We start from the raw sequence: 19,238 nt of genomic DNA, 5'->3' as shown, positions 1-19,238 counted from the left end.
TGAGGTCCGGATCCTTGTCTATAACGGTTGAAAACAGGGAAAAGAAATCTGTGTATTTCATAGGTTAGGTTAAGTTATGGTGGTAGTCGGTCCGTATGACCAACTCACTTAGACCTCACAGGTCCGTTGTTATACCACTGTGCGACACAAGAACCTTGTTTATTTACTTTCATGAAACCATTTTGAGGCTCTTGTGAAGCGCAAAATTGGTCTAATCCTCCCGCCAGATAGTTCTGTAAGAGGATTGAAAAAGTGTTTACCTAGACAACCTGCTCTGGTTTTAGCTAAGGCTGGACAATTGCAAAGGAAGTGCTCTATTGTTTCTTCCTCCTCCTCATCTTTACAGCTCCTACAATATTCATGGGAGAATACTCCTAGTCTCAAGGAATGCCTGCCAAATAGCCAGTGGCCGGTGACACAACCCCCTCCCTTCGAGATATCTTCTCTTGAGCGGCTAAGCAATTCCTTTATCCTTTTCTTATTTATTTGCGCCCATAGTAGCCAGGCGGTTACGCATGTATCTTGATCTCCCCATGACCTATTGGCCCCATGGGTAATGTTGTTTTTTATTATTAATTTACTCGTGGCCAACGGTATTCCAATGGTATTTTTATCACGGAACAGTTGAAGAGCAGTACCATTTCTGGTTAGCTCATCAGCTCTACAGTTTCCCTCCATATCTCTGTGTCCAGGAACCCAAATAAGGCTGGCCTTGAATACGACGCTAATAGCATTTAGGGCTGCTCGGCGTTCCTGTGCAACCTTTGATCTTAGTATAGCCGCATTCATTGATTTAATGGCCGCTTGGCTATCCGAGAATATATTTATAGTTGTTTTCGTTACGGCATGCATATTTAGGTATGTAGCCGTATCTTTTATGGCTAGAACCTCTGCCTGATAGACGCTGCAGTAGTCTGGTAGTCGAACGGATAGTTCCAGTCCTAATTCTTCCGAAAATACTCCATAGCCAACTTTATCGTCTAGCTTGGAACCATCTGTATAAAAATTTAATTCCCCCCTTCTCCATGGCCTTGGTGTCTGCCACTCCCTTCTTGACGGTATATTTGTCTTGAAGAGTTTGTCGAAGGTAAGTCTAGGAGTAGAATAGTCTATTTCTTGTTTGTGACCGTTCAGAGTGTGCAAAATACAGGCGAGGGCAAACCGCCATTCTTTCCATAGCGCCATACTTTTGAGTCTAAGCGCCGAGGCGGCGGCCACGTTGTTCCCTACAAGATTTAGTGCAGGCAAATTGATTAGCACTTCTAGCGCTTTGTTTGGGGTAGTTCTTAAAGCACCAGAGATGCATAAAAGAGCTGTTCTTTGGACCTTACTAACCCGTAAGTACTTGACATTCTCTCTCAAAGGAATCTCCACACCCTTGAAATCCAGCGGGAAGATTATAGGCAGCCTATGTTTCCTTGTAAAGAGTATTATTTCAGTTTTTGCGGGATTTATAGCGAGTCCCCTACTCTCAGTCCAGCTCCTAAGCGTGGCCATGTTAGAGCGCAGAATGTCCATGAGGGTGTTAGGATATCTGCCTTTGACGGCAATTTCTAGGACATCTGCGTATGCAGTGACGTGGTAACCCCCCCTCTCCAGGGTCAGCAATAGCGAGTTTACCGCCAAAATCCAGAGAGGGGAAAGGACACCATCTTGAGGTGTGCCTCTGCAGACCTGTCTGCTTAGAGTAGTGCTGCCTAAATTTGCCGTTACCTTCCCTCTGACGAGTATTGCTTCTATCAGGGCAACAACGTGTGTTCAACTCCAAAGTCTTCTAAAGCATCTACTATAGCGCTCGTCTTTATATTGCTGAAGGCGCCTTCTATATCTACGAAGGCAACCATGTGAAACTCTTTATCTGATGAACATTTTTCCACCAACCCGACAAACGAGTGTAAGGCGGTTTCTGTAGATTTCCCCTTAGTGCAGGAATGCTGCGCCGAGGAGAACTTATTTATTGGTATAGCGCCCCGTATGTACTCGTCCACTATCCTCTCTAGAATTTTGAGGAGGAAAGACGTAAGACTAATTGGTCTGAAGTCTTTGGGGTTAGTGTGTGAGGACCTGCCTGCCTTGGGTATGAAAGATACTTCTGTCTCCCTCCATCCTAGCGGAATGTAGCCCATGTTAAGGCAACTTCTAATGATAATTTTAATAAGCGGTGAGGCAATATTCCGTGCTTTCGGCAATTCCACAGGATAGATACCGTCTAGTTCAGGTGATTTATAAGGACTAAAAGTGTTGATAGCCCATTTAATCTTTGCGTTGGTCACTAATAGACTTCCTAAGTTGGATTGCCTTTTCGTGATTAGTAGAATCGTTTTGTTCCACCGGCTTGGGGAGTGTGTGTCTAGTACAAGACCTAATAATTCCTTACTTGACGTAGTCCATGTATTCGCTTGACCTTGTAGATAGCCTAGATTACATGGCGTCTTTGAAAGAACTTTTCTTAATCTGGTCGCTTCTGAAGTTTCTTCAATTCCTTGCAATATTTTTGCCAGGATTCCCGTTGCGCAGTTCTGACTGCTTTCTTATACTTTTTCGGTTCGGCCTTATAGGCTGGCCAGTCCTCTGACCTTCTCGTGGCCTTGGCGAGATTGAATAAAGTTCTATGGTATTTTTGTAGCGAGGTTAGTTGCTTGGTCCACCAAGATGGTTTAGACTTTCCTCTGGGCCTGACAGACGGGCAGCTGGCTGCTTAAGAGATAGTCATTGCTATAGTTAACTGATTTACAAATTTATCCAGCTCCCCACATGTAGTGAAGTCTTTGGGGGCTATCTTTGGCAGTAAAGTTTTTAGTTTATTATTGAAAAATCTCCAGTCGATTTTTCGTATATTTCTAAACTTACTTACTTGAAGGGATCTAATGTCGATTGTAGTTGGAAAACATCTTGGAAGGGTGATATCCAGAACTTCCTCTCTTTTCATTGTGACAAAGGTCGGCTCTGAGCCTAAATTCAACACACTAAGTTTGCTTTCTAAAATAAAGTCAAGTAAAGACTCACCTTTAGGGTTAGTGTCGCTACTCCCCCACAGGGTGTTAAGTGCATTTGTGTCGCATGAGACAACCAGGTGTTCCTTCTTCAGAGCTGCCTCTTTCACGAGCACCCGAACCTCTTCCGGCGGGTCGTCTTTTTCACGGGCCATGTGGGCGGAGGCTAGGCAAAGGCGGTTTTCCCAAGCTCGTTGCTTGCCGCCACCAAGTCGCCGCTACTGAGCTGCGTAAGCAAGAAAATATTGATATTATTTCTAGCTAGAATGCAGCTGCGGATCTTACCTCTGTTTTGTACGGCAATTGGTTTGAAGCCCTTCACTCCGAGTCCACAGATTTTATTGCCGCATATCCATGGCTCTTGAATGAGGGCTACGTCAAGTCCACCGGCAGCCAAGTGGGCGGGAAAGTGTGCGGACGCAATTTAAGAATGGTAAAGATTAATTTGGATCAGCTTCATGTGAATCTCTCCGTTTCGTCTCCGCCATCGTGACATCACCGTCCTCATCCGAGATCTCTCCATCCTCAGTGTCAGCGAGGAGATCCTCTTCGTTGAAAAGCGGCCCACACCGGTCAGCCTCTCGGAATCGGTTGAGCTCTGACTACAGACCAACTCTTCTTCCGTATCGCTACGCAAGCCGGCTTTGTCCTTCCTCATCATAATGGTTGCGTCAACAACCCCGAACCTGACAACATAATTTTTTTGCGCCAGTGGGGCAAGCGATTCTCCATTGAGGATGAGCATCACCTGTCTTCCTCTCTCTATTGGCTCTTCTACTTTCCCTACCTAACAGTTGTGAGTTGGCAGGTCGCTATTACATGTTTTAAATATTTGCTCGATTTTTTCCGGCTCTGCCGGCCTGGCCGGAATCTAATCTCGACCAAACCTTTCCCGGCTCGCGGCCAAACCTTTCCTACCCTGGCTACGGCCAACCTGTAGAGTGTGGTTGACCTAACGTCTTCGCAGGCGATGAGCTTTGCTCTACCTTGATACCAACCTGTGTCATGGCAAAGGAGAGGGGGTCAGGGGTGTTCCTTTAGGATCTGGAGGTAAACTTCGGCGATAGCTTCCTCAATCCATCTCCATTTTTCCTTGGGAATGTTCTCTTCCCCCTCTCCCTTGTCAATGACTGCCAGTATCTCACCGCCGCCTTCTACGACCTCACTGAACGTTTATAGCCACCTATTTTTTGCTTTTTGGCGACCTTTTCTTCTGCTTTCTCTGGAGAACGTTGCCTTTTAGGAGTATCACCCACCGTTTTCCCCAGTCGGATATTCCTCCCTTTTCCCATTCCAGCGACTTAACCTGTTCTTCTGTTAGCTGTTCTGTCGCTCTCTTCTAGTTTAAATAAGACCCTATTGGCCACCTTTTTCTCTTAGTAGCTTTGCTTAGAGGAACGGACATGTTTAGCCTGTCGCCCCTGCCCCTGAAAGAGGTTGAGGTGAAATGAGGATTGCTCGCCCTAAGCGGAGTTGATCCCGTAAGTCCTGGTGTTGGTCGCTTGAAGACCGGTTTTCCCAAGCCTCCTCGTCCCCCGCTGCCTCCTGCAGTACTCGTACTGGGACCAGCCCTATCGCTCAAGCCCCCTCTGTCTACTGTTAATGACGGTCTGACCACTACCTTGCTGGCAACTGTGGCGACAGTCGGGTTCACCTTCGTCGGTTCTTTGGGAGAACCGTCCTCCTTGTTAGATGTATGTTTATTAGAACTCTTTTCATTTTTTGGTCCAACGAGTGTCGGACAAGGGAGGTCCGCCTGCACAGAGGTCCGTGTGCACAGGTAAGGCTAGATAGAACCGGAGGTCGCCAGGTATCCGGAGCACTCCGTTCACGACTGGACTATTTTTTATCTGAGTCCCCAGCCAGGCTGAACCATGGCGTGGTGACGTCAGGAAACCACCTGCTCTTCCTCTTCTTCTTAATCAAGACGATAACTGCTTACGCCATTTTACCCGAGTTTAACAAAGCGCGCTGGTCGTTTCTTTCTCGTGCTAACCGTCGCCAGTTGGAAACTCCAAGTGAAGCTAAGTTCTTCTCCACCTGCTATTTCCAACGCAGAGAAGGCCTTCCTCCTCCTCTGCTACCACCAGCTGGTACTGCATCGCATACTTTCAGAGCCGGAGCGTTTTCATCCATTCGGACGATATGACGCAGCCAACGGAGCCGCTGGATCTTTATTCACTATGGCGTCGTAAAGCTTATAGAGATCATTGTTCCATCGCTTGCGATATTCGCCGTTGCCAACGTGCAATGGTCCAAAAATCTTCCGCAAAATCTTTCTCTCAAACACTCCAAGTAACGAATGTTTTGTTTGTCGAGACAGTTGCCTACCTAGTTGAAAACGGAGATTCTTCGTTGATGTGAGTGCCGATATGCTGGTGTGCTGAATGTTTGTTTGGTGACAGGAGATACTTCGTTTTGTCCTTGTTCACAACCAGACCCATTCGCTTTGCCTCTTTATCCAGTTTGAAAAAGTGCTGATGATATCAATGTTATATGCGATATTTAGATATTTATAATAATTGGCAAAAATTGCAGGATCACCCTTTTTATGGATTGGACATGGCACACTGAAATTCCAATCGGAAGACATGCTTGCATCCGACCATATTTTGCATCAAAGCTGATGCATGAACCTTACCAGCTCCCCACCGCCATGTTTGAATAGCTCAGCCGGCAGTCCGTCGGCTCCCACGGCCTTATTGTTCTTTAGCCGCGTTACCGCTCCTCGTCATGGTTGGGTAGTGGAACGACAGTTCCGTCGCCGGCGATTGGGGTATCGCGATCTTGACATTCTCTACGACACACGCAGCTGTCACTATTTAGCAAGTTCTGGAAGTGTTGCGTTTTTTGATCAAGAGACAGCCACGTAGTATGGTTTATCTTCGTATGCTGGAATCTGGTGTTGCAGACTACCATGTTTCGGGTCCCGACGAAGTCGATCAGCCTCTGTCCATTACCGAATGTTTCGTTGTGCAGGCTAAATTTTCCGACTATGGTATCGAAAATTCCCTCCTTGCCCACACTGGCGTTGAAGTGGCCAAGCACGATTTTTATGTCGTGGCGGGGGCAGTGCTGATGGGAACGTTCCAGAATACGTTGATAGAAGGAATCTTTGGTCGCGTGGGGCGTGGGCGCAAATAAGCGAGATGTTGAAAAATCTCCCTTTGATGTGGGGCATTCAAGTAATTCCCCTTCTTTTTGTTTGTATATCATGTCAGTCCATAAGTTCGTGCGTTTCTTAAAGGTGTTTTAAAATTCATAAAAAAGATGTTTACAGTATTTATTAATGAATAGTATATTTTCCTTCATTGTTTACAATGTCTTCCCAACGTTTGGGCAAATTTTTAATTCCCTGCTCAAAAAATTGTTTGTCCTTGGACCCAAAATACGCTTCGATATCCCTTTTTATAGCTTCTTTTGAGGAGTAGTTATTCTTACTCATATGGGATTGAAGTCCACGGAAAGGTTATAATGACAAGGTGCAATATCCGGAGAGCATGGTGGATGCGGCATTAGCTCCCATCCGAGCTCGTTCAGCTTGCCTAATGTTTGCCTTGCGGTATGAGGTCTTGCGTTGTCGTGGTGAAAAAAAACTTTGCGTCTATTCACTAAAGACGGTCGATTTTCGTTAAGTGCCTCATTCAGGTTTGATAGCTGATGGGAATAATAATCAGCAGTTACCGCCTAGTTTGGTTACAGAAGTTCATAATAAACAATATCGGCCATGTCCCACCAAATAGACAGGAGAATCTTCTTAGAGTGAAGGCCATCTCTAGGGGTCCGTTATGGTGTTTCATCTTTATCTAACAATTGGCGTAACAGGATTATTGTAAAGGACGCATTTTTCATCACCAGTAACGATACGGTTCAAAAAACTTTGATTTTCAAGCCGTTGCAGCAACTGAGAACACACATTCACTCTCATTTTGGCGACGGAAAGTCTATGCGGAACCCATTTTCCCAACTTTGAAACCTTTCCCAACCGAACCAGGTGCCTGTGAACTGTTCCATGCGATGAATTTATCCTCTGAGCTATCATATCGAATGTCAAATTTGGCTCAACCTCCACGAGTTCGAGCAAGGCGTCGGAGTTAAAGAATTCAGGGCAACCAGCGCGCGGGGCATCCTCCATGTCGCAGTTACCACTTCGTTATTTTGAAAACCACTTTTGCGCAGTCCTTACACTCACAGTATCCTCTCCGTGAACAGTGTTTATTTCTGCAGCAGCAGTTGTTGCATTTTTACCACTTTTATAAAAAAATACAAAATATGCCTCTTATACGCGTTCGAAGATTACATTTTATATTTTAACAACACGTGCTTCTATCTGCGATTAAAATCACGTGTTCAATGCACAATATATCAAAGAAAATATAAATAGTTTCGTTACACTCCGCGAATAATTTTGTGTGTGCAAAAATCGTAAAAAAGTGAAATTATGTGTAAAATACGCACGTACTTATGGACTGACCTCATATTGTATGTATATTAGCTTGACGACACAGTGAATTCGGAAGGCACAATCTTGTATTAATATATATTATCCTTGGGCAGTATCAATAAGTGCAATCAGCAAACATAACACGAAACGGACTGCGCAAAAACTGTCACATCTCTAATTTTGCCGTACAGCAAGAGTAGTGAAAATAACAAGAACAATTTTGTATCGCCCAATTTTTTATCGATGGTAAATGCTCAGAATAAAGAAATTTAAATTAAATGTCTACGACTACAACTAATTCTATTAAAACCGTCTTTTTATAATATATTTCACAACCAGCAAACTGTTTATACACAACGAAGTATAAAATTTGCTTCCAATCAAATTGGTTGCCGCAACGGACCCTTTGTGACATCCCCATGAAGTATATCCCTTTGAATGCTGAATCCAGTTACAGTTTACATATGTAACTTGTTTGGATAACGGTCATTCGCAGTTACAGTAAACAAAAATTTCACGAATAAATTACATTTTTTTGTTTATGATTTTCAAGACAATTGGAGATAACACAAGTCGGGCTTGAATGAAAAAAAAACCTTTCGGATATGGTTAAAATCAAAAATGTTAAACTTTCGGATGGAAATGATAGCTAGCATCTGATAATACTTAGAGTTGTCAAGACTCAAAGATAGTGACCCTCGTATGTGTTTATATCTAAGTATGTACTATAAATTATTTTTTCGATTTCCAGCTAATACCACTTTTGTATTTTTATTTTCTTTCTCTTCCTTTTTCTTAACTCTTTAAATGGATTTGTTTGGCATTGGTTACGTCACTCACTTGCACCAATCTATCACTACCTCTTATAAATCTATATATCACCTCCATTTTGATATTACCTACAATAACTACTACAACCATTTGTTGCTGCTACATGTGTTACGAATCTGAATATCGCTGCTACAAATTTTGTATGTATGTTAAATAAAAAAAAAATGTACATATGCATACATGCATATATGTACGTATACTTTTTCATTTTATGTACATACATATATGTATATATACAAATATATGTTCTTATATGTATATACATATATATATATTTATTTATTTACTGCTTTATTTATATATATATAAATATTTATTAAATTTTTGTACTTTTTTACACATATTTTTAACTGCTTTTTACTGGACTGTACTAAAAATCAATAAAATTGTAATACGGACTGCTTTAACGGTGTGGTTTCACCTGTTAATTAACCATTTGCTGGATGATTAATCTCTTCGACTCAATTTCATTTGGACAGATATAACGACGGTTTTATTGGTTAATAATGAAAACAGTGGACGTAACGGTCATTTAGGCCACTTTGTAAATGTGCGTCCAGAAGTTGGCTTTTTAAAGTCAACCGCACGCACCTTTATACAGGAAGGCGTAACAACAGAATATGCCACTCAAATAGTGGGCACAACGCTGGAAAATGGACGTTTATATGCACAAGTCTTAAAGAAAAGTTCAAGAGTGTTCTACGACAACGGCCAACTACCGCATCAAACGTTTGTTTCGCCTACAGTTGTTACCAGCTGGGTGGGTGATAATTTGGAATTGCAAACTAAATCCCTGTTAGAGAATCATAATGATCTATTCAACGCCGATCAGCCAGATTGGCAAGATATTGATGATCGTTTACTAATTGACGGTGGTAGTGCTTTTGTTGGTAATACTGATTTTATTGATGTGAGCGAGATAAAGAAAAAACAACAAATGTTAGTTACCACTTTGGTTTCAGCGGTTCCCGGCTATATTTCGGCAAACTTTAGTAATAGCAACAACAATGGACACAACGTTGAGGCAAATGGGCTTGCAGTTATTCCTTTGCACATAGCAAGTCGCTTAGGGCAGTTGGAAGAGAACGCTCGCGAATTGGCAGTGAATAAAGTTTTGCCCATTGGTGACTTACCCACATATACCGTTCGTAATCATTTCTCGCCAAGTGGCTTTTCCACAGCAAACACCATAAAACAAGTACAGTTATCTCAGCATTCAGTAGAAAGCGAAGACAGAAAATCTTCACGTTTATTTAAAAGTATTAACAATAATGAATTGTACTTCAATCGCTCACCAAAACATTATTACCAACAATTGAAAAGTGTTAATGGTAATATTAGTAGTTCATTAAAGCCGCCCCACACAGCAGCACTTTTCACTAGGCAATTTTCGACCACAACATATTATGGATTCGCGGATTTTACCACTATTGTAGGTGATAGTGTAATTGTTTTTTCTCCAAGTACTTACTCACAAAACATAAATTTGGGTCACGTGACTTCTATAAAAGGCGAAGCAACTTTGGATGGTGGTGGCATTAAAAACGCCCAGGTATCTACTGTGGCTATAAGCATTAATACAGAATTCATAGCACCCACATTAGCTGCAAACACGCAGTTTTTAGAAACTGTTCAAGTAAATAATTTAAGTAAACAGCAAGATGATAGTTTGAGCATATATTTTATGTCTACCATAATGCCATCGCAGGGACCAAAAGAGATCTCACATGAAGTGGCATATAGTGGGGACGATCAATTGGAAATATCCCATGTGGGTGTTGTAATAAGTAATGCTACAAGCAGCATTAATGTAGAAAATGAAGTAAATAAGTCAATGAGCTTGGGCGAAATCATACTCACTGTTGACAAGCAGACGTTGGTGACAACGGCTACATATTCCCGCCCTTCTGATCAGGAAGTTTTGGAAATATACGCCTCTCTTTCGCGCGCAGAGGCAGCAAGCAAGTCTGCTACGCAGACAAAAATTGCACCAACGGCAGTTAAGGATGAGGAAATGTCTACTGACCAGTTAGTTCTTGAAAGAAATATAATTACGACGGGTTTATCTGTACAAAGCAGTGAAGACCGCAGCTCTGAAGCAACTAATGCGGATGTTTCTCTGCTAAGTGCTAGTTCCTCCGTGAAGATCTTAGGCGGCGCAACTACAATATTTTTCGAAGACGACCCCTTTGCTAACTTTGTTGAACCAACATCTACTTTGAACTTGAAATATGCACAAGTGCATAAAGATGTTATAGTGGTAACTGATACCACTGATATGTTAGAGGCAAATAGAATACAACTTGATTACGAAACAACAACCAATAGCCAAACAACGATGGAAGAATACGAAGATATCAATGACGCAATCACCAGAGATCTGCCGAAAATTATTGCAAACAATAACTTTGAGGAAGAAAAGAGCGTAGAAGAGCACAATTCTTTTAAAACTGTAGAAACAGATGGCAGTGATGGCCAGCCGGTGTGGCCGCCGACCAATGTCAGTCTGATGGAAATCGTTGTCAATGATGATATTGTTGAATTCAAGGACTGCATAAGAACTTCACAGACTTTTCTTACGCAAAAAGCGACAACAACAACTCATTTAAACACGGTATACGAAGCCATACCTGGTTCACAAGAGGAAAATAAAACAGCCAAAATTGAAACTTTAATTCTGCCTACCTTCGATATTTTAGAAACAACTAAGCACTATTGTATAAAACCTAAAGCAACCAAAATAATAACAGCGACAAACAATCTAACTGAAAGTATTGCGATAATGGAGGTAGAAGATACTTCCCAGTTAGAAAAGCCACAGCTACAGCTTGTTAATGAAACAGAAGTTGAAGTGTTGAATGAAACAAATTCAACAACAACCGCAGCCCAAAACGAAGTAGAATATGAGGAAGAAGCAACAGACGCCAGCGATGCAGGATCCGATACCGATGCTGATACTGATATTGATCTAGATGACGTAGTCTACTCGGTTGAAGAGGATTCCGGTGAAGAGATTGAATTAATTTATAAGACACTCTATACAACGTATACTTACTTGACAACATTCTTTGATGACGGCAGTAGTACTAGTATATCAAGCCACACGGAAGTGTTTACCAATGTTTTGACGTCTAGTTTGAAACCAGGCAGCGGGGAAATAAAATCAACTGATTCCATAATATCACCGACAGCGAACACTATGAGTGTAGAAGAGGGATTTAATATGAGGAATCAGCATGACCACAGCGCTAGTAAATCTGCAAGTACCTCAAAATTTGTACTACCGACCGAGTTGGAGAGCATATTGCGTGAAGGGGAATATACCAAAGACAGCAGCACTGATGCTGATGCCATTGACGAGAAACTAAGCTTTACCACTGCCGTTTTAGATAACAACAAAGTAGTGAAAACATACTTTACAACCTATACGTATTACACAACTATATTTGTAGAGGGTGAAACAGAAACCATGTCCAGAACCGTGGTGTACACAAATTACGTTACAGACTCTATAGCGCCTACCACTGTGTTTGAAATTAATAAAGCAACACAAGCACAAGTAACTGACATGCCGGTCGATAGATCTACAGAAGTCACAAACACTATTTTAGCCAATAATGTTAGCAGTTTAAATGGAGTGAAAGAAATAGAAGAAAACATGTCGAATGACCATCAACTATTAAGCTATAGCACTATGATCCGCACGCATGCCGTATCTACTTATAGCAATCAGTCAGAGCCTGATCTTAACAACTATACATCTGTTACTCTAGTTACTGATGTGCGGTCCAGCAGTTCGAATGGCGATCACCATATTATTAATCAAAAGCTTGATTCTGTGGATGACCAGATAAGTTCGGAGAGTAATACAGACGAAATAAGGCCATCACCTACATTGCTGTTACAGACGAGTTTCACCACCTTTACGTACTATACAACCATGTATAACAATGATGATACAAATGTAGTTAGTCGCCTAGAAACAATAACCAATGTAGTTACCGAAACATTGCAGCCGAGCAAAACTGAAAGTATTGACGAAGCAACGCTACCTATAACATATTTCACCACTTTCACCTACTGGACGAAACTAGCAAAGTATGGGGAAATAACAACTCTTAGCAGAGAGGAGACAATTTCAAATATCATTCCACCGAGTTTAATACCATCAATATCTGCTTTGATTACAATCAGTTCTTCATTAAATAGTTACGTACCGCTAGACATAAGTACAACAATTGGAGAAGCAATTGCTGATGCAACTGATAATCAAATAGATAACTTTTCCAGTGGCTTATCAGAAGATTCGATTAACGTACCAATAAATGCTGACGAAATACATAAGACAGAGATCTTTGAGCCCACGACTTACTATACAACTTATACATATTACACCACTTCATACGATGTTGATACGACAATTACAGATTCACGTTTCGAAACAGTCACTAATGTGGTCATGCCAACACTCATACTGCCAGATGCAACTAAAGCAGTTGAAGATGATGAAGGCACTAGTAAAGTTAGCAATATTGATGGTTTAATTGATTTAAGACCCTCCATGAGTAATGAAAGTAATATCGGCAGTACCCTAGCTCTGCCAAAAGCAGCTCTTGTGCTTTACGACCGTAAAAAGATCATCGATTCGGAAGGCATTAGTACATTGTATTTTACCACGGAGGTACTGCCCACTACCGCTGCCGATGGTTCGCCTTCCGAAATTACCAGCAGCATGTCGAGTTTATATATTGATGAAGCGAAGAAAGCTTTGCAGCCGAGCACCAATGCAGTCGCAGGTAATGCGGATGGTAGCACTGCGCGTCATTATAAAACGGGTTTGGTGCGGTTAATTGAAGGCACACGAATTGCGAACCATACAACAACCCTTTATCAGTCGAAAGTTATTGGAACTTTTATTGAGAATCGTTATGCTCAAATTATTGAGAGCACATCTAGTTTTATTTTTGAGACAAATAGGTTGAATGGAAATAACGTTATGGCCTCCGGTGAGGTTATTGAACCAACACTTACACCCATAACACCTCCAGCAATCGAGGCCACGCAAGTAGTAACCCTAAATGAACCGACTGCTCATGCAAGTATTGCAGACAATGGCTCCGCTGAAAGTGCTACAGATTTGCCCATAGGCAACGATAGCTCTAAAGACGATGATGAAGATGAAACTGATGAGGATGAAGCCAATAAAGGTCGTTTGCCATTCCAATCAAAGAAACATACTTTTACACCGGTAATACGCCCGTTCGCATCACGCAACCGACCACAATTCGCACCAAAGAAGAAGAGCGGTGCACCAAGTAGCGCAACTATTATAACACGTATTGATTTCACACCAACTATAACTGCAACACCGGCGCTAAAAACCACCGGTCGATTTAGCACTTTACGAAAAGGTGGACTTTATAGTAGTCCTATTTCGACAGGTTCACCTGTTATTTCTAATGCTTCTTCATCTCGTCGATCCTTTGGTCGGCCAATAAAATCCTCACAGCCTTCTGGTAGTAGTGGTGGACTAAATTCGCCGTCCATTTCATTTAGTAGTGGTTTTGTCGGTAGCCGAAATCGACTTTCGTCTTCTCCTCGTCCGCTTTTACAGTCTTCTACACGACGCGCGGGGGTTTTGATACGGCCCTCATCTTCTGGCATTTTTCGGCCAGTCTTTTCAACTTCTTATGCTGGTAATTCACGTATACGTGTTAAACCAACTGGTTTGGGACTACCTGGCTATCAAAATACGGCAACAGAGAGCATAACTACTTTGACACCTGATGTGAGCGGGGAAGAAGAGTCAACTACGCCTGAACTGCAAATAAATGACAACGAAAATGAAGAGGGAACGCTTGATGCCATTCGTCGAAATCAAAACCCTTTACTACGCTTTCGTAGACCAATAAATCGCCCAGCTGGCTTTACACCAGCTAGCCAGCGTACTATTACTGGTGCGGTTTCAGCACGGCGAAATCCTTTAACAGGGCGCGCCAAATCTGCAACTACTCCTTCTACCACCACAACAACCACACCACAATCGCGTCCACGCAGCTTTCAACGACCGCAAATTGGAAACATACCAAGCAAACCTCGCCCTCAAAATAGCCTTTTCCCACCACGCGGACTACTTCAGAAACAAAATAATCAAGAAACCAATGAAGCAAAAGAAAATAAAAAGGATGAAAAATTAGAAGGTAACTTAGATGCAGATGACGACTCTGAATATGAAGACGAAGATGAGGAGGATAATGAAGATGATGTCGATGGTGATAACAGCCGACGTCGTCGCTCTAATTCCAAACAGCATAAATCTTCGATTAAGGCAGTGGCATTGGAAACAGTTAAAACCGATAGATATAAAAAATACTATGAGAAACCTGAAAGGTCTTTACGGGTACGTCGTGAAACCGATAAGTCGTTACACAGGCGTAGTAACTTTCGTAACAGATTCCGTCGCCCAAAGCTTACTTCAGCTGACGAAGAACGCAATTTTACTGAAAACGTCGAGCCTGAAACGCTACCACCGACCACAGCACCAACGCGGCCAAGGATGAGCGGACGTTTCGTCTCGCGCTATACGGGACTTCATAGTACACAGGCAGCTGCGATCACGATAGTTAGTACAGCAAATCATCGTGCAATAAGACCAACCCGACCCACAAATGGACGCGCCCAATTTACTCTACGTGAGAAAGATAACATCACAACTCAGAAAGGTTTGACGCGTGCTGGCACAAATAATTTTCGTCGACCACAAACTGCTGCCTCAGCTCGTCGAACATCACCGGCGTCCACAAGCAGCACTCGCCGTTTAAAATCATACAAGAATAATTTGTCACAGGACTCATCTGTGCGAAATACATCACCGAGAGGGCGTAATAATTTGAGTCGCACACGTACCACCATGCGCGGTCGTAGTCGTAATGATTACAATGCCGATCTAGTTTTAGTACCTAATGTTGGAACCATTACCGTTACACACGTGCTACCGGCTGAAGTAACTATACCAATTGTAAATGGTAAAATAACCGAATATAAAAATGTTATTACAGCGAAGACGAGCACAGAGGTATTGGGGCCCCAACAATTCACTAGTTTTGTTGGTAGTAATGGGCAGACAATGTTGGCATTGATACGCGAAGACTCCAGTGTGAATTTTGGTGGCGCCACTGAAATCACGCAGTATGTGCTGCACGAGTCGACGACTACAACTGTAATATTCACGCCAACAACAATACGTGGGCGAAAAACATCATTTTCCCACATAATACCTTCAACTGTTTATTCAGTGGAAAATGTTGTTTCAACATCACATCCACAAATATCTGCGAATGCGCCTTTGGCTAACATATTACTATCACAGCTGTTACTTGGCAATATTGGCCTACCGCCTGCAAACCCCCTGCTTGGTGCATTAGGCGCTGCAACTACACCTACACCTAATCAATTAGCAATCGGTTCATTAGGTACCCATGTGATAGCAACGCCAGTTACCGAGTATCGCACACATACATCTACCTACGTTACAACGGTTTTTGAGGGAATGTCCACTGTTTTGCCAGTAACATTCCAGGGGAAAAAGATATTGACCACCGTTTATGATACAACGGCCCAAACAATAACAGCTACGGAATTTGTCACAGATACCATTGTAACGACTTCAACGCAACAACCATTGATTGCTCAGGTACCGCAAGTCAACAACTTATTGCTACAACAATTGTTATTGCAACAGCAGCTACAACCACAAATCGAACAGCTACCCATACTACATTCAACAGCACCACAACTGCTGCTATCAGATAATATACAGGATCTAGACTCGAATAATATCCGGCTATCCAATGAAAATGAAAATGATATACCTATTATCGAAGAAAATCAGTCAAATAAAGTTGTGCGGAAAAAGTCACGTAAATCTGGCAAGTCACATAAACGAAAACATCATTCAGCACAAGATGAAGCACCAGAGGGATCTAGTATAATCACGTTGTATGTTTCTGGTCGACGTCCAGGCGAATTTAGCACGATTTTGAGCACTGTGCCACTGAGCTTTGATTCTACAGTACACAAGCGTCAAGCGCTTAGTGGTGTGAAACAAACAACTAGCATTGATTCAATCACTGACTTTTACGTAACAGATGGCAGTGAATTTGTTGAAGAGTACATGTTGCCAGAACTGCCAGGTAATGAGGTCAATGACATTACAGTGCCTCAGATAAAGAGCGGCGAATACAATTCGTTCGATCAAACGCAATCGCTTGAGAGCATTGTCGGGGATGTTGAAACATGGCTCGCTAACATCACTCATGCGTATAGCGAGCAAACAACAGCTAAGTTATTGGCGATCACTAGCACACTGCGGAGCGAAAGATTTCAACAGGCAGAAAGTCGTCTATTTAACAAACCATCGAATACGACAAACACGCCGGTTGGAAATAGGAAAAACTATAATTTTTTAGTTTAACTGACCTTACTGTGATGTCATCCCCACGCCAGTTCAAGGTCATTAATTTTGATACGACAAGCACAAACACAGCTATTGGTACGTGGGCTTACAGTAGCTGCATTAATAATCTTATATGTAAGATCATTAAAAGCCGCACTCCGAACAGCTACAATATATGCATGCATGTGTTCTACAATAGAGGCAACAACAAAAATAAAATGGTTCATAAATGCTTAGGGGATAATATCCTGCACAATATTTTCGCACGCAAGTCAATATCAATATATAAAGAACAAATTGCCAAATATTTTAGATGCAATGGTATTTCGTCTGTTATAAAATCTAACCACACGTATCCCATACATAAGATCAATAATAATATTAACTATTGTAATATATTAATGAAGAGGAAAAGGAGAAGTACTACAAGTTTGACGGTCAATGAAAGCGTCACCAGTCACCACCCGCTAATGAAAATACTACAATTTCAAAAATAACTAATTATGATAGTAAAATAATATCTTTGAATAGAACTGCGACATATCCGAACCCTTTTTAACGACGTAAGTATAATAAAGTACTCATGCGACGCCGAACACTGAAAATGATTGCAGCAACTACATTTGACACTGCCACTAATGAGGTGCTGACTAAAAGTGTGACATCTTCACTTGCGCCACGACACAAGATCATTATTATAAAACAAAGACATCGGCGTCCGGTAGACATGGCGACACATAGACAAAAAGACTACGTAAACAAAAAAAGCACACTGCAATTTACATTAGTCAGCAATTTCCCTGCGGTCGGTAGCCATAACAGTAATGAGTCCAAGCTAGATTGAAACCGATAAATGGTTGTACTCGCTTTGTGGGTAAATACATCAATCGCAAACTTCCAAAAATTGAACAAGTATGCGCAAATAATCGAATCGCAATAACAATAACAACAATAGTGCGGACAAAGACACTGGAGCCTGTAACTGAAATAGAAGAAATAATTTTAGACACACAAGCAAACACCGAGAGTGTATATAAAATAATGCCAAGTCGCACGCAGACGAGCCGACGGTGTAAGAAGAAAGAACGTCCACAACGTCAACAAAGTCAAAAATTTAAATCTGTTGTACCAGCAGCCAAACATCAAAACCAAACAATGCTCGACGAGTCCCCAACATCAGCATTTACAACTTCAATGATCACAAAAGCAATTGCAATACCACCAAAATTATTAAGTGCTTCGTCAAATAACGAAAGCATGCATTCAATTACTAAAATTGATACCATGCACTTGCCCGTCAGTTTTGTAACCATGCTGCAAGTGCGGCTCGATGGTAGGACTGCTGTTCAAACAACACCAGTTTTTGCCTCGCATATGAATATTCAAACATTCTTCAATTCTGAAATCGCTACAGGTGTACAATATAACACGATTGTACGCGCGCACTTACACTTACGTGGATCGGGTGCACGAACAGGAACATCATGTTGAATCTTCAACCACTGACGCGCCAGCTAACATCGGCAGCGCTAACGCTTACAGCGGTCCTGTCGCAATAAGTACAGGTGACGATTTAAATACTTATACACTAGTATATATGTATGTACATATGGAATGATAATATTTCATATAAATTATTTTAAAGTAATTAATAGATTGTAGCATGTAGCAGAGAGAAAATACATACTTATATGTATATATCGGATGCCTTTCTAAGAGCTTGAGATCTTAAAATCATAATGCAAAACAGAAATATTGTTGGAATAACTTTTTTATTATAATCTGGTAGATAACTTCATAACATTTTGAATATGATATCCAGCAAATGTATATCCGCTGGGATACGAGTTATATCGATCAGCCCAACTTTTGACTACTTTTTTCAAATAAATCTAGCCGTATGGCGTCAATGGTGGATTGGAAATTGTGCCATAACAAGAAATTGATTGTTAAGCGCGCTGTATGGCAAGTTGCATCGTATTGCAGGAACCAATTGTCGTCGATGTTTACGTGATCAATTTTCAAAAAAAATGCAGTCAACATGGCTCGATAGCGCTCGCCATTCACCGTAACGGTCATTTCGAAAGAAATAGGAACCGATGATGCCGAACTTATGGCACTGGGAACTTCGCGACAGATTTATTTCAATTTAATTTCAAAATAAATTCCCACAATTTGGAAGCATTGTTCTGGCGTTAAGCGATTCATGATGACTTGCCAAACCTTACTGAACAGAAATTTCAACACAGTTTGCTATTCTCAGCTGTGAAACCACAGTTATCGATATGGATAGTTCTCATGCAGCTAAAAAAGTATTAGATACGAGTATACCATAAGCATGCATAGAGTGAACCACAAAAGTTTTGAGTTTAATTGGAAACAAAATAAATTAAAGAATAGCTAAAAGCTATTGTAGGCTATAGAAGATCAAATAATATATAAATATTCGCAGTTTTTAGTTACAGAATAATTCAAGTTTTATAAACCCTTTTGTGCACTAATATTAGTTTACTTC

At 41.5% G+C, this 19,238-nt stretch overlaps 1 protein-coding gene across 5 annotated transcripts in view; it reads left to right on the top strand.

The window, feature by feature from the left end:
• LOC129250866 (uncharacterized) overlaps window positions 1–19,238 on the top strand; it is a 210,742-nt gene that overhangs the window by 166,652 nt on the left and 24,852 nt on the right. For all 5 annotated transcript variants that reach the window (XM_054890474.1, XM_054890472.1, XM_054890476.1 and 2 more), the window contains exon 4: window positions 8,748–18,288. In XM_054890474.1, the coding sequence (XP_054746449.1) occupies window positions 8,748–16,741 (7,994 nt within the window). In that variant the 3' untranslated portion in view covers window positions 16,742–18,288. The remainder of the gene's footprint in view (window positions 1–8,747; window positions 18,289–19,238) is intronic.

The sequence above is a fragment of the Anastrepha obliqua genome, chromosome 6, assembly GCF_027943255.1.
Source record: "Anastrepha obliqua isolate idAnaObli1 chromosome 6, idAnaObli1_1.0, whole genome shotgun sequence".
Lineage (NCBI taxonomy): Eukaryota > Metazoa > Arthropoda > Insecta > Diptera > Tephritidae > Anastrepha > Anastrepha obliqua.
This window is presented reverse-complemented; position numbering and strand designations above follow the sequence as displayed.